Raw genomic sequence first — 26,173 nt, 5'->3', positions numbered from 1 at the left:
CATGCCTGAGGCCCTGGGTTCGATTCCTCAGCACCACATAAGCAAAAAGAAAAAAGCCGGAAGTGGCGCTGTGGCTCAAGTGGTAGAGTGCTAGCCTTGAGCTGAAGAGCTGAAGGACAGCACCCAGGCCCAGAGTTCAGGCACCACGACCGGACCAAAAAAAAAAAAAAAAAAGGTAGCTTTCTATGCACTGAAATGGAATGGTCTGAAGGAGATAGTTACTTCAAAAATGCAGTATGTAGAACAATGGATACTTATGTAGACATTTGCTTAAAAGAACAAAAGAAAGAATCCTAGAGAATAGACCAGAAATCAACTAAAAAAAGAACTTACAATGGTGAGGGTGATCAGGGAAAGAAAAGAAACTTTTAAATTCTTTTTTTTTTTTTGGGTCCGGTTGTGGGGCCTGAACTCTGGGCCTGGGCGCTGTCCCTCAGCTCTTCAGCTCAAGGCTAGCGCTCTACCACTTGAGCCACAGCGCCACTTCCAGCTTTTTTCTTTTTGCTTATATGGTGCTGAGGAATCGAACCCAGGGCCTCAGGCTTGCAAGGCAAGCGCTCTACCACTGAGCCACCTTCCCAGCCCAAAACTTTTAAATTCTTGATGTAAGCAGTTTTGTGTTTTTAAATTTCAAGAGACATATATGTATATGTATATGTATATATATATATATGTATATATATGTATATATATATGTACATATATATATATATGTATATATATATGCAGGACCCAAAATTCCAAACACACAAAATAACAAAGTAAAAGTCAGTGTTCGAAAAATCTAGCCCTGGGCTGGAAATGTGGCTTAGTGGTAGAGTGCTTGCCTAGCATGCATGAAGCCCTGGATTTGATTCCTCAGTACCACATACACAGAAAAGGCCAGAAGTGGTGCTGTGGCTCAAATGGTAGAGTGCTAGCCTTGAGCAAAAAGAAGCTCAGGGACAGTGCCCAGGCCCTGAGTTCAAGCCCCAGGACCAACAAATTAAGTTAAATTTAAAAAATCTAGCCCCCTTACAATAAGGAAAATATGTCTAAGGGACAGAGACAAGTCAGAACTGGAAGAATTTGAGCATCATAAGGAATAATAGATTATAATTTGCAGTATCAAATAAATATCCAGGAAACTAGATTAATATAAATGACTGAATAAGTAAGTGGGTGCAGATAAATCTATGGGGAAAAAGATCTTAATTACATATGCAAATACTTGGCCTTCAAAAAGGGGATTAGTAGACTTTCTTCCAAAGAGTGCAAAGAGGGAAGAAGTGGGAGTAACTTTGGGTCCCTGAGTTCAAGCTGTGTTCTGGCGAAAGAAAGAAAGAAAAAAAGAAAGAAAGAGAGAGAGAGAGAGAGAGAGAGAGAGAGAGAGAGAGAGAGAGAGAGAGAGAGAGAGAGAAAGAAAGAAAGAAAAAGAAAGAAAGAAAGAAAGAAAGAAAGAAAGAAAGAAAGAAAGAAAGAAAGAAAGAAAGAAAGAAAGGAAAGAAAGAAAGGAAGGAAAGAAAGGAAAGGAAGAGAGAGAGAGGAAGGAAGGAAAGGAAGAAAGAAAGAAAGGAAGGGAAGAAAGGAAGGAAAGGGAGGGAGGAAGGAAGGAATGAAAGAAAGGTTTGATATAGATAGGCTTGACTTAACTATCACAGCATGCGTATAAATACTGCAATGCTCTATTAATATGTACAATGCTGTGGGTGGGGCTGGGACAGAGTTTGGTGGTAATATGAATGCATAGCATGCACAAGTACCCTGAGTTCCATACCTGGCGAAAAACAAACATTTTAAAAGCCCACAAAAGAAAAAAAAAAAACAAAACACCCCAGCAACCGCCAGGCACCAGTGGCTCACACATGTAATCCTAGCTACTCAGGAAGATGAGATCTGAGGATCATGGTTCAAAGACAGTCCAGGGGCTGGGAAGGTGGCTCAGTGGTAGAGTGCTTGCCTTGCATGCATGAGGCTCTGGGTTTGATTCCTCAGCACCACATAAGCAGAAAAAACCAGAAGTGGTGCTATGGCTCAAGTGGTAGCATGTTAGTCTTGAGCTGAAGAACTGAGGGACAGTGCCCAGGCCCAGAGTTCAGGTCCCACAACTGACAAGAAAAAAAAAAAAGCCAGCAAGCCAGGCACAGGTGACTCATACCTGTAATCCTAGCTACTCGGAGGCTGAGATCTGAGGATCACAGTTCAAAGCCAGCCCGGGCAGGAAAGTCCATGACTTTTATCTCCAATAAACCACCAGAAAACCAGAAGTGGCACTGTGGCTGAAGTGGTAGAGTGCTAGCCTTGAGCGGAAGAGCTGAGCTACAGCGTCCGGGCCTGGAGTTCAAGCTCCACTACCAACAAAAACAAAAAACACCAAAAAACCCCAGCAACACCCCCATAAACCCACAAAGATCATAAAAAACAAGGATAGTATGGCATGCAAGAGAAGTTAACATTGTATTGATTATCCAAATGAACCAAATTGTACCATGTCATGTTACTTCTCTGAACTTCCATGTTCCATCTTTTTTTTTTTTTTTTTTTTGGGTTCGGTCATGGGGCCTGAACTCTGGGCCTGGGCGTTGTCCCTCAGCTATTCAGCCCAAGGCTAGCGCTCTACCACTTGAGCCACAGCGCCACTTCTGGCTTTTTTCTTTTTGCTTATGTGGTGCTGAGGAATCGAACCCAGGGCCTCAGGCATGCAAGGGAAGCGCTCCACCACTGAGCCACCTTCCCAGCCCCCCCCTTTTTTTTTTTTTAACTTCACTGAAGATTGAACCTAGCTAGTGCTTAATGCTAGGCAACTGCTCTGCCACTTGAGCTACCTCCGTTTCATTCTTCCTGAAAACAGGGAAATTACTCCCTTTTTTTTTTTTTTTTTTTTTTCGGGGTCTGGTTGTGGGGCCTGAACTCTGGGCCTGGGCGCTGACCCTCAGCTCTTCAGCTCAAGGCTAGCGCTCTACCACTAGAGCCACAGCACCACTTCCCGCTTTTTTCTTTTTGCTTGTGTGGTGCTGAGGAATCAAACCCAGGGCCTCATGCATGCAAGGCAAGCGCTCTACCACTGAACCACCTTCCCAGCCCTTTTTCTTTTTCTTTATGGTGCTGGGGATACAAGCCCTTCCACATAATAAGCAAATACTCCACCATTATTTCTAATTATTTACAATATAATAACTTTCAGATGATCAGATGTTCACTGTGTTGTAAGTTCTGTGCTCAGCACATCCTCTGGAGGTTTCACAGGGACCTGTGGATCAGTATTGTCATTTCCCTTGTTTTCTCACCATATATATTATCTACACCTGCACATAAATCATAGAGCCTAAGTCAAGCCCAGGGTCAGTTGATGTTAGTCTATCTGTCTGTGCTCTTTCCCAACTCTAGCTCCCTGTTCCACCCTATACCCTCAAATAGATTCTGCCCACTTCACAGCCAATTATGAAAGATGTGCTTCCTACACAAACTGCATGTAGGTCAACATTCTCCTTCATCACATCTCTCTAAATCTGATTCTAAAAAGAGTTTCTGATCAGAAACACATCAGCAATAGAAATGACATTGTTTTACTTACTGACTCACAAGATTTATATAGTAATGCTAAGAAATGACTATTAAAACTCCATTTTAAGACAAGCATGGTAGTTCATGCCTGTAAATCCCAGCACTTGAGAGTCTGAAGCAGGATTTGGAGATGAAGACAAGTCTGGGCCACACAGCATGACTGTCACAAAAACAAACAAAAACACCCAACCATACAACAAAACATAGCTACTATGTGAACTTGTTCATAGTGAAGAAATCCATTTCCTAATACCAGCCTCTTTATGGTGAAAGAGTTTTGCTTAGCTTTCTCCTAAATGCTAACAGTCTTTTCTGGACTGTCATTTTAACTCTGCCTGAGGATTTGCCCCAAGCTTGGATCACAGAAGAGGAATCAATAGGGCATAGTGGTTAGGACAAGAAAGGCAGCCCTTCAACATTCTTACCCTGTAGCCTCTTCAGGCAGCATATTTGCTGATCTCTCACAGTAGAATTTAAGTGCCAGAAAGGCTGGGATTTGTTTACCCCTGTGTCTCCTGCCACCAGTTCAGTGCCTGGCATGATGGATTAAATCAATAGTGGTTGAAAGAATAAAAGGCAGTTCAAGCAGGGAAAAGGGAGTTTCTGATCTGGGTGCTGAAGACACAGGCAGAAACATAAGTGATCAAAAGACCCAATCTTAGGTATGAGGAGAGATCTGGGAAGTCTGGTTGTGCAATTATAGAGTCTTTTACTTCAGTAGGCATAGGGGTGTCCACCTCTTATCCCAGCACTTATTTGGGAGGTTAAGGAGGGAAAATGGAAGGTTCAACACCATAACAAGACTCCAAAAAAATTTTTTTTTAAAGCGATAATGCTCAGTGCAAAATGGAGGTTGCAAATTGGTTTCACAGGCACAATCCTACTTTCCAAAAATATTTTAATCACGGCAGACACTGGTGGCTTGTGTCTATAATCCCAGTTGTTCAAGAGGTTGAGATCTGAGAATCACAGTTTAGAGCCAACCTGCTCAGACAAATCTCTCTCTTACTTCTCCAATGAACAAGCATGGAAGTGTGGCTCAAGTGCCAGCCAGGATTGAAAAAGGTGAACAAGTGCTTCAAGGCTCTCTGAGTTCAAACCCCGGTACCAGCAAAACTACAACCAAAAACAACTTAGTCATATAGAAGAGGAATTTACCCTTGATATAATTAACAGTGGTTACCTCTTGAGAGCTGGGATTACAGGACACTTTTTCTTTGTACTGTTTTTTCTGTTCATCCTGGGGCTTGAACTAGAGGCCTGGGCGATATCCTGAGCTCTTCAGCTCAAGGCTGGCACTCTACCAGTTGAGCCATAGCGCCACTTCCAGTTTTCTGGTGGTTAATTGGAGATAAGAGCCTCACGGACTTTCCTGCCTGGGCTGGCTTTGAACCATGATCCCCAAATCTCAGCCTCCTGGGTAGCTAGGATTGCAGGCATGAGCCACTGGGCGCCTGACCCAGGCTAGCTTTGAACCATGATCCTCAGATCTCAGTCTCCTGAGTAAACACCAGCACCTAGCTCTTTGTACTAGACTATTAGTGTTTGCATGCTTTAGAATGACCACGTAGGTGGTGGGAATGTGGTAGAGTGGTAGAGTGCTTAGTGGTAGTATGTTTGCTTGGCACGCATCAAGCCCTGGGTTTGATTCCTCAATACCACAAAAACAGGAAAAGCCGGAAGTGGCGCTGTGGCTCTAGTGATAGAGTGCCAGCCTTGAGCAAAAAAGCAAAAGCAACTCAGGGATAGTGCCCAGGCCCTGAGTTCAAGTCCCAGAACTGACAAATAAGAAAGAAAATAGAATGACTATGTAGTACTTGGCAAATACAATTAGTGACCATTACAGATCTTATCTAATGTAACTATACATGTGTATACAGGCAAACACACAGGAAGAAATATGATGAACACACACCAAATACTCAACAGTGGCAACCTCTTGAGAAGGGAATGGGCTGGGGAAGAATGGTAAAAGGGGAAATTTGATGTTTTACATTCAATGTCTTTCCAGATGGCTTCATTCTTATATATGTATTCCTACACTGTAGAGAACCAACACCTAATACCAATCCATGCACCCAGAAGCAGAACTCCTCCAATGCAGGACAGAAGGAAAACATAGGACGTGGCCATATTGTCCCCATCCCTCCCTTATAGCGAGACCCAATCCAACCCACACCAGGCGACCCATACAGACCCAAAGAGGAGCCAGGGGGCCTCATTGTAACCACTCATTTTTATATAAATATCCGCAAGTCATGTTACAGAATAAGCCCCACCGGGGGAAAAAAGTCAACGTTATGGTTTGTTAAACTGAGCCCTGCCTTCTAGGTTGGGCCCCAGCCTGGAGGCGTCTGCTGCTTTGGGAAGGCTGGGGCTGTTGCCGTGAGGCTGCTGAAGAAGCTGCCTGTATTGCCCACCCCAGGGCCAACCCCCTTCTTTGGTGTGTGGTACATGGTGACCTTCTTTGCCCCCTACCCCCCAGCCTAGGACAGGGTTTTGTGGAGCAGGGCCCAGGAGTCCTGGGGGCACTTGGAAATGGGGTAGGGGTGGGGACTGAGCCATTAAGAGGTGGCGTCTGAGGCTTGAAGGTTGAGCTTTTTAGAGCTGGGGACAAAGTTAACAGAACTCGTTGAGGAGAACCTGGGCTGACAGTGTGTTTCCCTCTAGCTTAGGTCCCTAGGGTCCTTCCCCCTACTTGGTCTGCCTCTGGCTGGACCCCATGTATCCCCAGGGACAAGCCCTGGGGCTACTACTTGTCCCCTCCCAGCTTTTCCCCTGTGACCCCCCCTCCCCCCACAGAGAGGCCAGAGGCTAGGAACACAGCACCAGTCTGAGGATTTAATTAACCAGGAAGGGGTCATTGGGAGGGGCACCCCTGTAAAAATGTACAAAAGGTCTGGGGGCTATATAGAAGGGGTGATAAATATGTACATGGAACCCCCTTTCCTTTAGCCCCCTCATCCTCCAGCCCTAGAAGGGCACAAGGACTTGGATGGTAGAAGAGGAGGGAGCACTTTGGCCTCTGGCTAAGTGAGCCCTTGGGGAGGCAGGCCAAGGGCCTAGAGGGGATGATGGTGCACCTCAGGAGGTCGTCTGCTATGACCTCTGAAATGACCCCTCTTCTCATGTACACATACACCTCTCTCCAGAGGCTTGTGGCCTCTACCCTCCCAGTGTCCCCACGGTCCATAGGATACTTGACCTTGTGGGGGTTGGAGTTCTACTCCCAGGCCCATGACCTCAGAGATGGCTGTGAGGGTCATGATCTTTGCCTTCCAGCACTGGCTCAAAAACCTCAGGCCCAGGGCCTTATCAAAAGGAAAAGGGGAATGGAGCTTTGCTGGTCCCTCCCCTCCCCTCACCTGTCAGCCCGGGCTGGGCCAGGGGCCCTAGGTGGAGAGCTGGGCCGGGGGGCGGGCACAAGTGGAGGTGGTGCCCCCAAGAGGGCTCCTGGTGGGGTCTTGCTGAGAAGGTGAGGGGTTCCTGGGGCCGCGGCGGGTGGCGGTGGAGGAGCCAAGCGGCTGTATAGCAGTGGATGAGCAGGCTCTAGACCATAGAGGCGGGCAGCAGCCACAGCCCCAGGTCCAGTCAGCTCCTCACCGGCCTCATAGAAGCGAGGTGGCCTGGCCAGGCGTGGGGGCCCTGCCAACCAGGCTGGCTCCAGGAAGCCTGCACAGCGCTCTGGTGGACTAGGGCCCAGAAAGGGGGGTGGCCTGGGCCTCTCGAACAGCAGGTGAAGGCCTTGAGGCCCTGTGGCAGCGGCAGCAGCGGCGGCGGCGGCAGCAGCGGCGGCGGCGGCGGCAGCCTCTTCTTTCCGCTCTTCCTTTACTCGCACAGACTCCTTGGCTGGCCGTGCCCCTTCCTCACCAGCCCGAGTCTTAGGAGTAGCAGGAGAAACTCGGAGCTGGGGCCTTGAGAAAGGGAGGTCCCTAAGGCAGAGATAAGGAAATAATGAAGGTGCTCCAGAAGACTGAAGGACGGCGAGAGCAGCATGTTGGCAGGACAGGGAGACATACCTATCCTTCTCCTCCTTGGTGATAGAAGGCTCTCTCCGCTCCACAGGCCGCTCCTTGTCTGAGCCTGGTGTCCGGGCGGCCTCAGGGGGCCGGACCCAGGCAGGAAACGCCAGAGGACTGCGGTGCAGGCGGCCCCACGGGTCTGGGGGAGAGGCGAAGGTTGGTGGGGCCCCTGGACTTTCTTTCTGGGCAAAGACGGCGCCGGAGTCTAGGCAGATAGTGAAATAGAAAGCCATAGGGGCCAGGAGTGAGAAGCTCCAGATCCTGTGTGATAAGTGAAAAATCCCCCCCCCCCCGCCCCCGCCCAGAACCCTCTGCACACCCCCACCCAGCACTCACTGAATGTGGGGCTGCCCAGGCCTCCAAAGGCCCCGTTGGAGAGGGCAGCCAAGGAGGCGAAGCTTGTGGGACGCCCAAAAGGATCTATTGGGGGGGGGGGGGAAAAGGAGAGATGTCAGAGCATGGGCACCAAACTGTGAGCAGGAACAAAGAAATGGGGGGAAGAGGCAAATCAGTAAGCAGGCCAGGAGTCCTAAACATTTCCTTGGACCAGGCAAGGCACTGATTTGACGTGTACCATGTTGTTCATTAGCCCAGTGTCCCAAGCACTAGGATACAGGAGTATTCCCACTTTCAAATGATAAAATAGGCTCAGAGAGGTGAAATGACTTGTCAAAGGTCATCAAACTGTGAGGTGTACTCACAAACCAGGGCCGTTCTGATATTAGAGATCAAGCTCTTATTCCCATTCCCTAACATTAGCCACCTGGACCCATTTAGCAGACCTTGACACTAGCAAGCTACTGGCCTTAAGATCTCAGCTGTCTTCTCTCCCATGCAGAGCCCTTCCCAGATTCACCCTCACTTCATGAATGTGTCACAGCTGGTAGAACAACTAGCCCATGGGAACTGCAGCCAGAAATGCTTCCATCCAAGCTCAACTCCTTCTTGTCCACCCATAGCGAGCTTAAATCTTCCCCCAAGAAACCTGCCAAGTTCCTCTGAGCCTGCACAGCTAGCTGCCCCTTCCCCCTTTCCTCTGCCAGGTAGCATGCTACTCCTCTATTCCTGGCTATTTCAGAGACAGAGTGTGCTATGGCAGAAAGAGGGAGTCACTGCTCTTTGCCACTTATTTATAGCTAAGGAACTCACAGCTCAGAACAGGTTGAGTAATTTGCCCAAGGCCACAAAGCAAATGGAACCAGAATCCACCCCATTCTAGCTGCTTCTCGGGTCTGATGTCCATCTTGTAGCTCCAGAACATCTGGGAAGTTGGGGACAAGGCCTGGGATGCCCAACATGCCCTTGGCTCTTACCAATGTGGGTGCTGGGGCTCAGGAAGGGTCCGTGGGCCCCGGGAGCTGCCGTGAAAGGGTTGGCTGCAGCGTGGACGGCACCTGGGCAGAGACGTGGGAAACTCATGAGGCTGAGTTGGCACAAGGTGGACCTTGGGCCATAGGTGGGGAATCTCAGACCCTGGGAGGGCTGGCCAGACTCACCAGTCGCAGTGAAGAGGGAGGCCGGGTGGGAGAGTTCCTGCCCAGGGGGCAGGACCCCATAGGGCCCCGGAAGGCAGGGCAGGAGGTCGTTCCGAAAGTCAAGCTTGTGGGAGTCACCCTGTGTGAGACACAGGGAGAGGGCAAATAGGTGAGTGAAGAGCCAGGGCCAGAAGTGTTTCAATTTTTTTTCTCTTGTCTCTTTCTTATGAAGTCCCTACTGTCGTTCTCCCACCATGAGCTCCCTTCCAAGGGCTGGCTCACACTGAGAAGGAGCTTAGCTGCTATCCTCTTCCTCTACTTCTACCTCTCTGATCATCATCCCAGAATTAACCAAAGAACACACTGTGCAGCAGTGATGAGACAGGAGAGAATGTTTCTGGCCAAGATTCTACAGAGTTCCATTGAATGCAGCTGCCCCAGAGCTCAGGCCATCCTTGCCTCTCAGACCCACTCTCCCCAGCCCTCCGGCCCCAGTACCTTCATCTTTTCCTGGTGTCTCAGGATCATGTAAGCCACGCGCACGTGCATGGCACACCACTTCCCTGGTTTCTGTCGCCCCAGATGGATGACCAAAGGGAAAGGGAAGCAAAGAACATTCACTCATCACCCACTCCAGGCCTGGCCGTGAGCCCAGCCTTGCCACACAACGTCCCTACTCACCATTCCTACAACCAAGAGATGACCAGGTTCATTTTAAAGTCTAGGAAACTGAGGCTCAGAGAGATAAAACTGTCTTGCCCAAGGTCCCATGGCCAGTTATATCTGAGCCGAGGTCTGTGACTTCAAAGACCTTCCCTTTCTATTGTGTCACATTTGGCTTCTTCCATGTTTTGGACCTTTTCATCTTTCCCAAGTAGGAACCCTCCCACCCTTTAGCCAGAATGCCCTATAAAACACCAGCCCCCAGCCTCATGCAGCCTGAGGTCCTCAACAAACTCACCCTCAAAGGTGGCCGGAAATGGTCGGGGATCTGGGGATGGCAAAGGAAAGATTGAAGGCAATTCACACGTGTTCACTAACCTTGGTGCTTCATATCCATAGCATCTATTTGCCCCTAGCTGCCTCCCTGAGTCTCTGACTCCCTTCAACATTTCTGGGGTCAAAATCCCCTTCTCTGTCCTCTCTCTCCCACTCCAGCCATCTCTCCTCCAACACCTCCCCAGGAAAGTGCCCTGCTCAGAGGGTTGAGGAAGTTGCTACAGGCAGGCAGGATAGGTCTTTCAATGAGCAGTATTATATATTGGAAGCGTCAATTTAAGTAAGTTATCTTAAAAAAAAAAAAAGACAGACAAACAAAAAAAAAAAAACACCTTTCAAGGAAGCTGGAAAACGCTGGTCTACTCTAGCCCTTAGGAAACACATGCAGTGCTCAACCATGTTCTTACAGCCTTCAAGTCTAAGGCTGCTACATGTGCATAGAGAAAACCAAATCTCTGGCTCCTCAGCCACTTCTCAAAGGGACAGCTTTGTGGACAGGGCTTCCCACTATGTCATCTGGGGAACAAAAAATTAAATTTGACCTAATTCAAGAAGCTCCACAAAATCTACTGTCCTTCGGCTGGGGGATGTAACAGTGGCGGAATGTACGCTAGGAATGGTGAGGCCCTGAGTTTGATCCCCAGTAGCACCAAAAATAAAACCATTTCCCTAATATTACCTTATTCCTGGGCCCACATAATAAGCCTCCTATTTCTCATGCCTGGGAAATCCTGTTATTTATAGAAATCCTCTCTCTGTAGACACCTAGGGATACCTCTGATTGTGTATTAAAGGGAGGAGTCAATGGTTAACTCTCCTACTTTCCCCTCAACATACCTTTTAGCTTCCCCAGGACCTGTCCTGACCCCCTCACCTGTGTCCCCTTCTGGGGGAGCCCGCTTGGCACTGGCCCCAGTCGTGGTGGCAGCTCAGGGTTCGTGCTCTGGGAAAGGGGAGTGGAGGAATTAGACAGGAGAGCTGGCACCAAGCATTAAAAAAGGGGGTCTAGAACCAAGCTGGGGGATGGGACAGAGAGGGAGCATGGTTATACAAAAACTTGGGTCTAGGAACTGGAGCTGTGCCTCAAGTATTAGAGTGCTAACCTTGAGCAAAAAGGCTCAGGGCCAGTGTCTGGGCCCCGAGTTCAGGCCCCAGGACTAGCACAAGTCAAAGAATCTTATGTTTGGGACACAGAAACAGCACAATGGAAAAAAAAATTAAAAAAAAAAAAACAAACTTGGATCCAGAAAGGAGGGCAAGAAGCTAGACAGGTTTGGAGGAATGGGAAGAAAAGCATGGAGATCCAGGATGCTTGAGTCTATAAGGGGTGGGAGGCAGTGGTATGGCTGGATTGGAGGCTCACCTTGGGCTGGAAGGCCCCCTGCAGGGAGCCAAAGGAGACAGCTGGCGGGAGGCCCGGAGGGAGCCCGGGCACTGCGGGAGGAAAGGCCATGTACGGCTGTGGAGAGAAGGGGACTAGTCCAAGCAGGGGGTGGAGGTATAGTCCGGATCTGGTCTACCCATCAGTCAGTCCTCGGGCCTCCACCCTAACCCTCCTACCTCCCCACATCCCCTTGGAGCTCTCCCAGGCTTAAGGCTCTGGCTTCTGGAGCTAAAGATTGGACCCCAACAGTCAGGGCCACATGCATGCATGGACACATCCATATCCATACATCACACACACTCACACACACTCACATTATGTCGGAAAAGGCCTTCCATCTTTCCTGGGTATTTCTCAAACTAGGGAAGAGAAGGGAAGAGTAAGCTGCTGGCGAGGGACCCAGGGCCTTGACCTGAAGCCACGCCCTCCCCCAGGCCTCTGAGCCTCATCACCAGCCCAATGAGGAGCTCACCATGTGGGGGCCATGGGGTGGCAGCAGGCCCGGGGGATAAGGGGTGAAGTGCTGGTGGGTGTGCTGGTGGGTGTGCTGGTGCTGGTGGTTGTGCTGGTGGAACTGGAAGGCCAGGGGCCGGGCTGAGCCCCCTGCTCCCACCACCTCAGGGCCACCCTGGGCATTCAGGTAGCGAGAGTTCAGGTCCTGGCCGATCAGGTCCTGCTCTGTGGGAAGGGAGGGGAGAAGGCTTTCGTATCTGTTGCCACCATGTCAGCCTCCTTAGGCCCCAGTGACTCGCCTTCCCTCTGGCCTTGAGCCACTCACTCCCTCCTCAAGTACTGCTGTAGGCTGAGGCCCAGAGGCCCTAAAGCCAACTGGGCCAGAGCTCAGAGCCATGGCCCCCCCACCCCCCGGCCAGGACCCCACACTCACCAGAAAGGGCGTTAGCGGCTGAGGCCCCAGGGTGCCCTGGCACCTGCAGCAGGGGTGGGGGTGGGGGCAGGGGAGGGCCAGGGGAGAACAAGGAGGGGTGGTGGGGTGGAGGGGGGGCCCGCAGGCCCGGGGGAGGAAAGCTGTGGGCGGACAGAGGCAAGGGCAGTGAGGGCGTTGGGGGCCGGTGGGTGAGCTGCGCGGACGAGGAGGAGGCAGATGAGGAGGAGGAGGACGAAGAGGATGATGAGGGGGGAGGCTGAGCCACGGGAGGGGCCGGGGCCTTGGGGGGCGGCCGTGAAGAGCTGGGGAGAGAAGTGGGGAGATGAGTGAGGAAGTGGGAGGTGCCAGCTCTGACGGGAGGGGGTCAGAAGCCTGGGTGATAATACTTTGTTTCTCCAACACAGGAGATGGCAGAACTCCCTCAGATAACCCAGCCTCAGACTGAGGTGCCTCCCATACTCGACTCCCATACTCGACAAACCCCCTCTCTTCTACCTCTGCCATCTCTGGCCATATGACTTTCCCTTTTCTGACTCAATCACAGCACCAAACAGATCATTCATTTTGATGTCTAATTACACTGGGCCACCTGGGTTCCCACCCTAAGACAGTGGAACAACCACACTGGCCTGTCCTAGGAATCAGGAGATGGAATTCTAGGCACATCTTGCCACAAACACCACGGGAAACCTTGAGCAAGTCACTGCCCCCCTCTGAGCCTTAGTTTTCTCAATAATAACAATGATGATGACAACAGAAAGAGCAACAATAATGACAGTATCAACGATTCCTTACCCTTTGGTGAGCATTTACTGTAGGCCAGCTGCTGGCACTGCTTTATAAGCTATGGCAAGTTTCCCGCATTTACACCACTTCTCAACACTGCTGCGGCCATACAACCATCTGTACTATGCAAGTTCTACAACTCACTCTTTTTTTGGCCTCACCCCAAGCAGTACCACGTAAACTCAAGTTGCGGTACTAGCCTTGTTTTCCTAAAGCACATAAAAGCTAACCTGTGACTTAGCTTAGAGCTAACTCAGGTGAGACCTGGCATCATCCCCAGTCCCCACTTGTGACGAGTATACACGCTTTCGGAAACACTGTATTTACTCCGAATTAGCTAGACAACAGCTTTAGGATGAAAGTACCGTTATTATTTCATTTTGTAGGAAAGAGGAAACTGAGGCTCAGAGGTTAAATGACTTGTCAGAAATCACAGAGCCAGTAAGTGGCAGAAGAATAATTTGAATCCGGGTCTTACTGACACCAAAGCCAGCACTCTTTAAGTATCATGTCAGAATTTCCCAAAGTATATTCCAAAGAGCACTATTCCTAGCAGATTTGCTTTAGAAGAAATTCTCACCAGAAAATAAAACCTGGAAATGGCACCAATAGGATTGATTGCCCAGATAAGTCCTAGAGTCATCTCTGAAATTGTATTTCACCCAGTGTCTCTCAAACTTTTTAGCCTCAGAATCCTTTTTCACGCCACACCCCATCCCATGTCCATCAAAGAATGCAAGGGTTTGGAGCCAAATAACCAGGCCCTTCCAGATCAGACCAGCTACCTGAGTCACTCACCTGCCAGTGCTGAGATCCAGGCTGCTGCCATAGGGAGAAGTGCGGAGGCCGAATGGCGAGACCCGAAGCTGCAGCTGGGGCTGGGGTGGGGGTGGCAGGCTGGGGGTGGCCGGCAAGGGTGCAGGGGGTGAGACAGGAGGCCGAGGGGCTGGTGGAGGCGGTGGTTCCTTTGGGGGGAAAGGCACTAGCAGCGGGTCGGGCCCTGGGGGCTGTTCCTGGCTCCGCTCCAGGCCCGACACTTTAGGGACCACGGAGAGTTTTGCTTCACAGTTCCCATTGAAGGCGCCATGGGGCCCCGAGGCTGTGAGGGCAGGACAGCAGACATGCTCAGCTGAAGTTCATGCTCACCCAACTCTTCCCGCTTGCCTCCATCCCAGCCCTTGGCACCAACCTTTGCTGGTTGAGACAGTAAAGGATGGGTCGAGGTCATCATCAGAGACCTGGCAGAGAAGGTAGGAAGATGGTTAAGTTATAGTCAAGCCAGGCCTCCACCTAGGAAGGCCCATAGCCTCGGGAGCCGGCTAGGTATGGGGGTGATAGCAACTCTATTCTATCACTGGACTTTGGGCTCTAGCGGGAGTTAAGCCTGGAGACAGAAGTGGGGCAGCAGAGCCAAACAAAAAAAAATCTGCTAGTCCAAGAAGACTGAATCAAGGCAGCACTTTAGTAACAAAAAGCAGGCAAATCAAAGTGTCAGACAGGCCTTAGGCCCACCTGGCCTAAACATCAGTTTGGCTCCCTAGCCTTAGCAAAAAACTAAGCTGCTAATACTATGAAACCTAGAGACTCCTTAAAAACCTAGACTTAAAATTCTCTTGAGAATGGATCCCTATTTTCATGTGGCAGGAAAATGGCCACTCCCCTTGGACAGACGGTTCTCTGGGTCATCATACTCCATGCCCAGAAAACTTCTGAAGGAAAATGAGACAAACATCAGTAAGTACAAACTGAGTTACTTACAGAAGTAAATGGATATAGCATTATTTCCTAGGATACATTAGCTCAGAATAAGCAAATAAGCTCTAATAATAAACTGAAATTCACCTACATGGAAGAGCTCCTTCAATGACACTGAAGTAGCTTCATGTCTTACGGCTTGTCTTTGCTCAGACTCCTCATTCAAAAAACCTTACAGTATAAGCGGACTAATGGCTAGGAAGAACCACTCTGGATTACCATGAAGAAATGGTGATGGCTCTTTAGAAAAGATGCCATACCAAGACTTGCAGTTAGTCTTCCTGGCTCAACCTAATTCATGTTGCCCACTCAAAAGGAGGCTTTTGCTGCATTCAGAAGGTCTTTAAATTATAGTCTATTTGATAGGCTGTGACACTGCCCACCCAACAAGTTCCAGCCCCACTCACCCTCTCATCCAGATCACTTTCCGCATCACACTGGGAAGAGGGAAAAAAAAAAAAGAGGTGTCAGGAAAGGAAAGAAAAGTGGAATACAAGGGGTGAGGAGAGGCCAATTTAGGGGGACAGCACTTACTATGTATCCAGCTTCCAGAGAATGGCGAGAGAAGGCCTGAGAAGACCAGAGTCCAGAGGTAAGGCAGGATGACTAGATATCCAGGCAATTCAACAAAAGTTCAACTCCCAGTTCAGTATTCAAGGTCCCTCATGCTTTTCTAGCTTCTCTCATTCCCAATGTGCTTGCCAGGCTCTTAAGAACAACAGGTTCTCACATCTATGTGCCTTTGCTCAAAACAGCTTTTCTCCATTTCTCCTCTTAGCAAACTTCTGACTGTACTTCAGGGCGTAAGACATCATAGGGGGCTTTCCCTAACCACAACCCTCTGCCCATCCCCCAGGCCGAATGAGTGGCTTCCTCATGTTGGTTTCTGCAGCACTGCTCCCAAATCCCCACCTTATGTAGCCTCCCAAATCGTGGCCCAAATGTTTACTTGTCCACTGCCACCACCTCCAGGGAAGGAAAGGGACCACATTTAACTGATTTATCATTCAACCAAGTCCTTTAGATGTGTCTTGAATTACTAGCATGTTTGAAGTAGACATAATACCAACCACAAGCAGGTGAATCTGACTGTACATAATTCTTTGTCAGACCTGAAAAGGAGGGGGGGGCACTCTGGCTGGTTTTGCATTCTTTTCTGCATTAAAGACTGAGATCACTGTTTAGAGTGGGCAGTGGTACTGCTGATTGGACATAAGTCAAGACACTATGCCTGTCAGTTTTAGAGGATGTGTATCTGGGAAGAGCTCACCTCTTTCCTTCTCCGCTTATTGGGCCATTTGCGGGCTCGATCCCCAGGGGGCCGGCCAGGCTCTCGATCAGAGCTGTCCCCTGGCTCCCCAGTGGCCCCACTGGAGCCCCCCCTCTTCCGTTTCCCAGAATGCTTCAGCCGATGTTCCAGTCGCTCTGGGGGCTGAAGAGATGCATCCTTCTGTGGAGGAGGAGGTGGGACTGACGTGGATGGAAAATGAAAGCTTCCCACCTCTTTTAGGGGTGATCAGGCTTCCAAAGCGCCTCTGGCTGGTGACCCAGCTGGTCCCTGGAGACTAACTGCTCTACCTCCTCCTACCCTAGGGTGGGGCGAGGCCGGCCAGAGGAGCCGGTCGCTCTGGTTTGGGTGGCAGCAACCCCCCCCGACTCCCCCACCCAAGGCACGGTGCCTGCTCTGCCCCTCGGACCCCCAGGCCCCGTCCCGCCAGGCCTTACCTGCAAGGCCTCGAGGCTGGCGAAGCTGGCGATGGCAAAGCCATCGATCAAGTCCTCCTCCTCCTCCTCCTCTTCCTCCGGCTCCTCCTCGGCCTCTCCGTCGTCGGGGCCCCCCTCTTCCTCCTCCTCCTCCTCTTCCCCACGGCTGCCCGAGCCGGCGGGCCGCTTCCGAGCTCGGGGCCGCGGGGGCCGCGGTCTGGGACGAGGTCGCCGCCGCCTCGGGCCCCCGGGCCGCTCACCCGACGAGGCGGAGGACCAGGGCCTGGCGGGCGGCGGCGGCGACGACGACGACGAAGAGCCGCGCGGGGCGGCCAGCAAGGCCCGGGGCGCGTCGCCGCCCGGTCCGCGGCGGCGCCGCTGTTCCCGGTCTCGGTCCCGGCGCGAGCAGCGCCGCCGCCGTCGCTCCCCCTCGGCCACCCAGCCCGGGCCTGGGGCTGCGGCCGCTGCTGTCTCCATGGCGACGGCCCTCAGCGCCGCATCCGGAGGCGACGGGGCCCGGAGTGGCCTGTCCGCAGGCCGGGGGTCGCAGGCGCGGTGCTGACGGCGGCTCAGGGAAGAGAAGGCCCCGGCTTCCCCTCTAAAGCAGGATCTGCTGGCCCCGAACTCGCCCCAAGGCCAAGGCCCGGAGAGCCGGCGCCGCCCCCGGGGCGACAAGCCCGAGGGCCCCCCCTGTGGGGCCGGCGGGGCCGCGACGGCGAAAACGGGGCGGCCGTCCCTTTAAGGCGAGTCCTCAAGCTGTCCAGCCCCCGGCCCCTTTAAGACGACCCGCCGGTGTCCGGCCGGCCTAGTGCGGTGGCCGCCCCCTGCCAGGGGTCGAGGCAAGTCTCCCCGAGGAAGAGGAAGGACCACCCCTTTAAAAGGGGCCGAAAGCTCGACCCGAAACGCAGACCTTCCCTTTAAAAGTGTCTCAAGTCCTCCGGCTAAAAGAGGCCACCCCTTTAAGGAGTCCAGGGTCCTTCTAACAGCAGGCCGATCCTTTAAGAGCTCGAGAGCTGGCTTCTACTCCTCCACAAGCAGCCACTTCCCCTTTAAGCTGAGTTTAAAGGACTTCTTCCGTGGGGCGGGAGTAGAGAAGAGAAAAACCAATCGCCCCGGTTCTCCCAACAGCAGAGTTCACGATTTGTCAATCTTCGGTTCGACAGCTTCTCCTTTAAGGCTAGCGTTCAAGTCGGCAGAGATCGGTGGCCACCCCTTTAAGATTTAAAGGGGCCTTCTCCGGACCCAGCTTTTCCATCCTCCGCCTCCGTTCGCCATGAAAGGCGCGAGGGGGGGCGGGGCCCCGGGGCCAGCCCTCCAAAGCCCCGGATGTGAGGCAACGGTGACGGGTGTAGCTCCTCTGTACGCCGACATAAAAGTCTCTTCCTCTTTTCTTCCGTCTTTGCCTAACTTGTGCTTTAGGGGATGCGGAACGACCGTTGGGCCGCGAAAAAACTCCAGCGCATCTTCCTGTTGTCTCCTTTGGAGTCCCAGGCCTCTTCTCCGCCAGGACTCCCCTGCCCCTCCTCCCTCTTCCTCCTCAGCCTACGCCTCCTTCCTCTCTCTGCCTCCTCCCACTCTCCGCCCCCTTCCCCTCCCCCCGCACAGGCCTAGTCATTGATAGGTGGGCAAATGTGCGTCAAGGCGAGGGGCGGAGTCAAGAGCTGGGGAGTGGGTAATATGTAACCGCCCTCAAATCTTGGATTGGGTTACATCAGGTTAGCTCCGCCCTCTCCCAAGTCTTGTGACTCGACTGGTTAGAAGTAGGTGTTTGGGGTGGTTCCCCCGGTAGCCCCGCCTCTTCCTACTCTTCGTTTATTGGCTTCTTTCTGACGGCGTTCAGGCGAGGAGTTGGGCGAGGAGTTCGTCGTAGGGGGCAGTTGGCCGCTTGGCGGCGCGCGGCTGCGGAAGGTGCGGTTCTACGGGCAGTTCCTCCGATTTTCGTCGCTTGGCGTTTTGCGCATGCGCCCGGTGACCGCACCACCCCCAGGGCTTCCTTCGTGGATCGCTCCGCGGTGTCAGATGGCTTCAAGGCCTCGCGTTATTTTCTAGTGCCTGAGAGTGTGGGAAGACCGCGTTGGGTTACAGCGGGGTTAGAGTGCTGGACGGAGCAACCTGAGCTCCTTTTAACTCATTTGGTAGTAGCAATTCTCTGCACACGCTGCTATCTGCACGTTTTACCGAGGACGGGTAAAGCAGCTTAGGATCCTGGTTCCAGCCATCTCTGGCCAGCATTCCACTGACTCCACGTGAAAGATGGCCAGTGCCACTGACTGACCCGTTTTAATGTGTCATGCTCACCCTAACCCTAATTCTTTCATAGGGCTACGTTATGTTACCAGTGACAGGCTATTATTGTGTGTGTGTGTGTGTGTGTGTGTGTGCCAGTACTGGGGCCAGAACTCGGGGCCTGGGCTGACCCTTAGCTTTTTCGCTCAAGGCTAGCACTTTGCCACTTGAGCCACCGTTTCACTCCAGGCATTTTTGGTGGTTAATTGGTGCTAACTTGACTGCCTGGGCGGGCTTCAAATTTCCATCCTCAGATCTCAGCCTCGGGAGTAGCTAGGATTACAGTGAGCCATTGGCACTAGGACTTTGATTTTAGCTTTTGCTCTGGCATCCCAAGTCTGCAAGTTGGAAGGGATTCAGGACTATCTTGATCAAGGCTTTAGCTTACTCTGTATCTTTAAGCCTATTTGATGTAAATGGCATGGGAAAATTCTGACAAGGATCCCAGGTCTCATTCAGAAGTATCCTTCTCAGAATTTACAAATAAAAAGTTATTTTGGGGCCTGGTGCTGGTAGTTCATGCCTATAATCCAAGCTATTCAGGAAGCTGATATCCAGAGGTGGTATAAAAGTCTGTCTCCAAAATAACTAGTAAAGGAAGTGGAGCTGTGGCTCAACGTGGTGGAGATACAGCCTTGAGCAGAAAAGATTGGGGACAGTACCCAGGCCTAATTCAAGCCCCAGAACATACAAAACATTAAAAAGTGGTACTGGAAGCATGGCTCAATTGATAGGGTGCAAGTGAAGCAAACACAGATACTGAGTTCCAAACCCAGCCCTATGCTTTGGAGAAGAGTAGATCTTCAATGACCAGTTCTGTTTCTTTGTCCCTCATCTTTTCCTGCTCCCTTCCCCACCCCCACTTTTCCAGACAACATAGAAAAGTATCAGTATGGTCAATTTCCAACTTAGCTAGAGACACAAAAGAATCAAACATATTGAAAACTTTACTTAGAAATATAGAGGAAAAAAATATAATTGCTTCAGAGGTTTTCCCCTCCAGGATGGATGGCGGGACAAAACAGCTGGAGCTCCTAGGGTTGATGGGGCTGCTTCCCATCCAACTCTTCCTCCAGGAGCAAGGCATCAAGCTCCTCCAGACGCTGCTGTAGCAGGGCTCCCACATCTTTGCTGGGTGACACCTTGGGAGTAAGGGTCCTGCTAGGTGCAGCTCGGATGCCACGAGATGGCCGGCGGGATCGAGGAAGGCTGCTGTCCCGAAATTCTACAGCCCGCCGGAGCTTCTTTGAACTGGTAAGAATCAGAATCCCATTGCGCTCCCGAGGTTCCTCAAAGATGGTCTCAAAGGTCCTGGATCAAGCAGGGAGAGAGCAGCTGTTTACCAACATGGCTCTTGGTTCTAGTTTCCCTGTATCACCTTCAAAACCTTCCAAGTATCTCACCTCCTGGTTGTTGGCGATTGATAATTCTTGTTGGTATAAATTTCTTCCAAGCTAAACTCCTTCTTGTTCAACCTGAGAGCAAAGTGCAGAGGCCACTAAGAAACCACAGGCCAGCAGAGTTTAAAGGACTCCATTAGGGCTGATTTGTAGTTGAGTTTCTGGGACTTGCCAGGATTAGTGAGTGCTATCTGAGGCAGACAGGAAGTTCTAAGCACAAACCTTGTCCATACCAAATTGAATTCCCCAGCCTGGACCTTGGTCCTGATAGGAGATATAGCCATACTTCAGGGGAGTATAAGCTTCTGCTTGCTTGGCTAAACCAACTTCTCTGCCTGGTGACCCACTCACCTGATTGGTCGAGGGAGCCCCATTGGCGTGAGCTTTAGCTGAGGACGGACTGGTGTCCGGCGTATTCTGAATCCAGAAACCTTTCCCATAGCCTGTAAAGATGAGAAGGGGGTGAAAAAGAAGCCGAGGCTCAGCCCCTCACTTGTCTCCTGCTCATCATCTGTATTTATTTATTTATTTTTGTCCGTCATGGGGCCTGAATTCTGGGCGTGGGCTCTGTCCCTCAGCTCTTCAGCTCAAGGCTAGTGCTCTACCACTTGAGCCATGGCGCCACTTCTGGCTTTTTCTACTTATGTGGTGCTGAGGAATCGAATCTAGGGCTTCGTGCATGCAAGGCAACACTCCACCACCTTCCCAGCCCCCATCATCTGTATTCTTACCTTGGTCTCTGGTTCTGAAAGCACCTGGTCCTTGGAGGCTCTTGTTTCCTTCCCCTTGGTTGAACCCAACCTACAAAGAAGGTCAAGCTCAAGAACAGAAATCACTACAAAACCCCACCTCCTGCCCACTGGACACTCAGGGAAGGAAGCTGGGTACAGGCTGTGGCCAAGGCTTCCAGGAGGCTCTACCTGGGTTCTGCTGGTTCAGAGAAGGAAGAAGTGGATGCAGTGGACGAACAAGATGTGGTGAGAGGAGAGGCTCCCACTCCTCCAAGAGGGAAGACCTCTTTCCGGAGACAGGGCCGGGGTGGTGGGGGGGCTCGGGCCATTTCCCCACCACCCACAGTGTGTCGCCGAGGCCTTGGCCGGCTTGGCTGGGGTGGAGCAGGGGGCCAGGTGTAGCTGACTGGGCCAGCAGGCCCCAAATCAGGGCAGGAGTGGCTTCGGCCTAGAGAGAGCTTAGGGGAAGGTGCTGGGGTACTACAGCCCTGAGTTCGCCATTGGTGGATCGGGGGCCGGGGGCTGACAGTTGCAGTTTCCTTGGTAGTCTTGGACTGCTCGGCCTCAGAGATGGCAATCTTCAACTCTAGCTTCATGGGGGGTGATGGGGGTGGGGGCTTTGGGATTTTGTTGGGTGTGAGGAAGATATCAGTGAAGCTCTCCAGCTTAGAGCGGACGGAACGGAAAAGGGGGGCCAAACTCCAGGGACTGAGGCGAGGGCGTAAGAGGCTGGACGGTGGTGGGGTCGATGGGGGCTCCAGAACAGGATCTGGGGCTGTAGAAAGGACAGGGTCACAGGTGGCATTCCCCGACTGCAGGTTTTTAAGCCTCACACCTCATTTGTCTCGACCCCTTCCCCCTACACACTCATTATTGTCTACAGAGGAATGAGCCCACTCCAAAAAATTAAGTCCTGCAATGAGGAGTCAAACCACATGTCTGTGAAGTCGAAATACCAGTTCCTGCACTATGTTCTGCCCTAGGAGGGGTTACGCCCATACCCACTTCTGACCCTGAGTTTTCAAAGCTTAGCTAGGATTTCCAGATCCTAAGTTTCATCCCTTCTCCCTGAGTCCTCACCTGGTAGTGAGCTCTGTGGAGGGTCCCCAGGCAGGATAGATGGCTGGGATGGAGGCTGAGAGTCTCCGAGTGTGGGTGGGAGCTGGTGAGCCATTGTCACGGGCTCAGCTCTGGGATGGAGGGGCGATGGGGGAGCTTCGGAGTCCAGATCCCACCTAGGCCAGCACTTCCTTTGTCCCTTAGGGCTTCTGGAGGTGCTACAAAGAAGGAAATGATACATAAATCCCAATGCCTCAGCTACTGGGATGATGACTTTGATCATCCCTTCCCCAGCCCTCTCACCTTTGTGCAGAGAAGAGGCTGGGGCTGTCACTGGCGTAGCTCTGAATATAAATAGGGAAGTTGTGAGAAGGCAAGGAAGCCCTCTTTGGCCTCCTCATTCTATGTCTTGATTCATTCGGCCCCCGTATCTGCTTGGATGCATACCAAAGACCTTTTCGTGTAGTTTTATTTTGGCCGGATCTGGAGTTTGAACTCAGAGCCTGAGCACTATGCCTTAGCTTTTTTGCTTAAGGCTAGTGCTTTGCTGCTTGAGCCATAGCTCCAGTTCCAGCTTTTTGCTGATTAATTGGAGATAAAAGAGTCACTTGGGTTTGCCTGCCTTGGCTGGCTTCAAACTCTGATCCTCAGATCTCAGCCTCTTGAGTAGCTAGGATTACAGGTGTGAGCCACCAGCACCCAGCTTCTTTCTATATATTCTTTGCTTTGGTGTAGTATGTGCTACCTAAAATACTAGTGTCCTTGCCAACCCAGATGCAGAACCCAGAGAAAGCCAACCCAGATGCAGAACTCCTCCCCTTGTCTTCTATCCTCACTGGAGTGCTTGCCCCAGCTGAACCTGACATTCTCAACCCAGTTAACATACCTCAGCCTGGAGTCTGGGACTAGTAATGTCTTCCAACACCACTACCAGGGTTGATTGGGGGCCCTGGTCCACCTTTTGTGAAGCGCTCTCCTCTGGGCCAGGGGTTGTTTGTGATCGCAGCCTTAGAGTAGAAGAGGACCTGTGGATTCGGCTTAAGGGCTCTCGACACAAATGCAGTGAATCGGGAGGCCTAGAAAAGGAACAGGAACATCAGTGGGCTCAGCTGTGTCCCCAGCCTATTCTCTCTCCTCGCCATGCTCACCTGGCCTGTGAGGACCACTTGACTTGAGGTGGAGAGGCAAGTGACTGACTGCACACAGAATCCTGATGTTTGCTGTGGTGTTGTGGGACAGATGTATCCCTTTGGGGAACCAAGGGGTGCTAGGAGAAAAAGAAGTGCTGGAATGAGGTTGGATTACTCAAGTCTCCCTTTGCCTAACAATGTTCTGAGACACATAGTTGACAGAGATTGTGGCTAGAATTCACTCAGATCCTTAAAGAAGAGGTGAGATTATCTGAATTAGAGGTCAGATTAATATTAGCATCCTAAGCTACAGGTGTGCTGTAGGTAATCTCTCTCAGGTTGTTTGGAGAACTGAAAAAAGGACGGTAATTTTTTTTGGGGGGGGGTCCCTGTCCTGTTTTTGTGGGTTGTGGGGCTTGAACTCTGGGCCTGGGTGTTGTCCCAGAGCTCTTCAGCACAAGGCTAGTGTTCTACCACTTAAGCCATAGTGCCACTTCCAGCTTTTTCTGTTTATATGGTGCTGAGGAATTGAACCCAGGGCCTCATGCATGCAAGGCAAGCACTCTACCACCGAGCCACCTTCCCAGCACGCCCCCTCCCCTGTCCTACTTTGAATCTCAGTTTTTCTCATCTGTGCAGTACAACCAAATATATCAGCATGTTTCTCAAGGAAAAAAAAATGCAGCCTGATGTTTGGGACATTTTTTTCTCAAATAAACAAGCCCTTATTAAACCAGGAATTTGGAGGAAAAAGAAAAAAGAAAAAAAATGCAGGTGTGTGTGTGTGTGCGTGCCTTTACTGGGACTTGAACTCAGGGTCTGGGCACTGTTCCTTCTACCTCTCCTTCTCAAGGCTAGTGCTCTACCACTTGAGCCACAGCTCCACTTCTAGCTTTTTGCTGACTGATTAGAGATAAGAGTCTCAAGGACTTTCCTAGCTGACGTTGAACCCTGATCCTCATCTCAGCTTCCTGAATACCTAGGATTTACAGGTGTGAGCACCTGTGCTCAGCAGGAAATGTTCATTAGACTTCAGAACTGTACAAAATGTGGACCCAGCGCGATACGGAGGTGGCATTAGTGGGAGCCATGCAGGACCCTAGCATTAAGGAAGTTGCCTGGGCGATGGACATGAGAATCACATCAGTATCCTCCTCGGGATCTGGTCTGACTCTGGTCTTGACCAAAGTTGCTGGGGGAGATTTTCAGTTCAGGGAGCTCACCATGTGGGTAGCCATGATATCTTCCAGCACCACGGCTAGGACCCGCCGAGATGCCTTTTCCAGGGGCGAAGGGACCCCTACAGGCTGTTGCAGCCTCGGTCTTTTCGGGCTTCTGGCTCCCCATAATGCTCGAGTCAGGGGCTGACGACACAAATTCGTCTGGTTAGACTGGCTGGAGAGTAAAAGAAAGAAGAGGACAGTCGCCTGAAACCTGTCGTTGGCTCTGTAGCTTCCCAGTACAGCAGCCAGGATCCCCGTCTCCCGGGCTCAAGACAGGCGGGCGGGGTGCGCTCTCACCTGGAGTCCCCAGGCAAGTCCATGGGGGAAGCGGCGGATCCAGGGGGTCCCTGGGGGATCCCAGGCTGCGGCCTGGGGCAAGGGGGGAGCAGGGGAGCGGGGAGTGAGGGCCGGTCCCTCCCGCGGGGCTCCACCCTTCATGGTCCGCCTGCGGCTCCGGGAAGCCCACAGGCTCTGGAGCCCTGGGGAGCGTAAGGGCGCCCCCTTCAGGCCGCCCGGAGCGGGCGTCCTCCCGCTGCCGCCGGCTCGATCAGCGGATCACTCGGGCACTGCCTGGCACCTGCCGCGAAACTCTGGTATTGCGGAGGCCCGAGCCTTCCTGAGCCTTTGTCCCCGCAGGTTCCGCCCTTGAGATTCCCTGGGATCCGCTGGGATCCCGATGCTGGAAGGCTGTATTTCCGCTGGCTCCCTCTTCGATCCTCCTCCCCTCTCAGCCAGTGGCACACACACGGCACACACACACACACTCCACACACAGCACACGGACAGCCCTCCCGCCCACCAGATCCCCTAGACCGGATCCCCCAGGAAAGAATCCAACAGCGCACTCCTTCCCATCCGAGCAGCCGCGCGAGGCTCCTCCTCCCCGGTGAGCCTCGGCTCACCCAAGTTCCACTCAGCCGCGCGCGGCCCGACCTCGGGCATCGCGGAACTCAGGCAGGATCCCGGGGGATCTACTGTCAGGCAGATACCCTCCCTCCCATCCCGGGAGGTCCCGCCCACCCCAGCCCCCGCCCTGCCCCCGCCCGGCCTCCTCCCGAGCCCGAGACCAGAGGGTTCCAGCTCTTCCTTCCCCGCCCGCCTCCTGCCCTCTCCCAGACAGCCGGTGCCCTCCCCCGCGCGCCGCTCACCGCCGCCTCCCGCGGACCCCGGTGTCTCACAGCTCCCACCGCCGGCTCCTTTAAAAGCAGCCTTGCCCAACCCTGTCCAACCGGCGGAAGCCTTCTTCGGCGAGTCGCCGGGCACCGCCCAATCGCCGGCCCCGGTCTTCCGGAGTGGGGCGAAAATAAGTGAAGCCGCCCAGCGGCCATCCTACTTAAGGGCACGGAGCCAAATTGGTTGACGCCGCCATCGTGGTTGAGGGCAAATAGCCTGGGACGAACCTCTCGGCGACCAGAGTTGTGGCCAAAGACTACGGGTTGGTTTATTGAGCTACTGACACCACCATAGTGAAGCTAGCGTTCCTCCACGTTCTCCCTTGGTTCTTGGGTCTCTACACGTCGACCCCCCCCCAGGGTAACGACTTGTGAAATTCCCAGTATTCTAGGGCGGCCACCTGGGAGGCGACATCCTGCCCGGGCCGGGCTTCCTCAGCCGGGGATGGCGGAACACCCAAGGTCAAAGACGCAGGGCTGCCGGGGTGGATGGGTGGGTGGGTGGGTGGGGACCGCCGGGCCTTCGCCTCGCCGAGCCTTCCCCACCCGCCCCCGCCTCCTGCCATTTTACACCCTCTCGCGCTTCTCCACCTCGCCTTCAGATCCGGGAAGAATCTG

The 26,173-nt window shown here is 52.4% G+C and overlaps 2 protein-coding genes across 5 annotated transcripts; both read right to left on the bottom strand.

Annotated features, from left to right (window-relative positions):
* Positions 1 to 5,760: 5,760 nt before the first annotated feature.
* On the bottom strand, positions 5,761 to 18,461 carry LOC138841762 (autism susceptibility gene 2 protein homolog). Its single transcript, XM_070042635.1, has 18 exons — positions 16,576 to 18,461; positions 16,121 to 16,300; positions 15,385 to 15,420; positions 15,258 to 15,287; positions 14,285 to 14,333; positions 13,894 to 14,194; positions 12,310 to 12,611; positions 11,896 to 12,101; positions 11,738 to 11,782; positions 11,403 to 11,498; positions 10,914 to 10,982; positions 10,002 to 10,031; positions 9,539 to 9,610; positions 9,062 to 9,179; positions 8,879 to 8,959; positions 7,902 to 7,985; positions 7,563 to 7,770; positions 5,761 to 7,475 (listed from the first exon to the last, which is right to left on the bottom strand). Exons 1-18 carry the CDS (start codon positions 17,029 to 17,031, stop codon positions 6,905 to 6,907), a joined length of 2,934 nt encoding a protein of 977 aa, XP_069898736.1. The 5' UTR covers positions 17,032 to 18,461; the 3' UTR covers positions 5,761 to 6,904.
* Positions 18,462 to 19,769: 1,308 nt separating this feature from the next.
* LOC138841758 (proline-rich protein 14-like) lies at positions 19,770 to 25,595 on the bottom strand. 4 transcript variants are annotated; one of them, XM_070042626.1, is made up of 12 exons: positions 25,532 to 25,550; positions 24,681 to 24,752; positions 24,384 to 24,555; positions 23,179 to 23,297; positions 22,917 to 23,106; positions 22,334 to 22,374; positions 22,052 to 22,248; positions 21,161 to 21,746; positions 20,972 to 21,041; positions 20,592 to 20,683; positions 20,244 to 20,315; positions 19,770 to 20,151 (listed from the first exon to the last, which is right to left on the bottom strand). In XM_070042626.1, exons 2-12 carry the CDS (start codon positions 24,701 to 24,703, stop codon positions 19,875 to 19,877), a joined length of 1,839 nt encoding a protein of 612 aa, XP_069898727.1. In that variant the 5' UTR covers positions 24,704 to 24,752; positions 25,532 to 25,550; the 3' UTR covers positions 19,770 to 19,874. The 4 variants fall into 4 exon arrangements, with proteins under 4 accessions (XP_069898727.1, XP_069898726.1, XP_069898728.1 ...); XM_070042625.1 differs by lacking the exon at positions 25,532 to 25,550 and adding an exon at positions 25,286 to 25,370; XM_070042627.1 differs by lacking the exon at positions 24,681 to 24,752 and having other exon boundaries at positions 25,532 to 25,595.
* Positions 25,596 to 26,173: the final 578 nt, after the last annotated feature.

The sequence above is a fragment of the Dipodomys merriami genome, unplaced genomic scaffold (genome assembly GCF_024711535.1).
Source record: "Dipodomys merriami isolate MVZ:Mamm:240054 unplaced genomic scaffold, mDipMer1.0.p SCAF_328, whole genome shotgun sequence".
NCBI classification, from domain to species: domain Eukaryota; kingdom Metazoa; phylum Chordata; class Mammalia; order Rodentia; family Heteromyidae; genus Dipodomys; species Dipodomys merriami.
Note: the sequence above shows the minus strand (reverse complement) of the source record. Positions and strands in the feature narration are given on the sequence as shown.

Bases quoted from the DNA above. Each gene is read 5' to 3' on its own strand.
- LOC138841762 (XM_070042635.1), bottom strand. From the start codon at position 17,031: ATGGAGACAGCAGCGGCCGCAGCCCCAGGCCCGGGCTGGGTGGCCGAG. The intron at 15,288-15,384 runs GTAAGTGCTGTC...CCCTCTTCCCAG, and splicing joins CTCTGGAAGCTGGATACATA to TGTGATGCGGAAAGTGATCT. The intron at 10,983-11,402 runs GTGAGCCTCCAA...CCCCTTTCCCAG, and splicing joins AGGGGGCCTTCCAGCCCAAG to AGCACGAACCCTGAGCTGCC.
- LOC138841758 (XM_070042626.1), bottom strand. From the start codon at position 24,703: ATGGACTTGCCTGGGGACTCCAG. The intron at 21,747-22,051 runs GTGAGGACTCAG...TCCTTTCTACAG, and splicing joins TCCACAGAGCTCACTACCAG to CCCCAGATCCTGTTCTGGAG. The intron at 21,042-21,160 runs GTAGAGCCTCCT...CCTTCTTTGTAG, and splicing joins TCTGAACCAGCAGAACCCAG to GTTGGGTTCAACCAAGGGGA.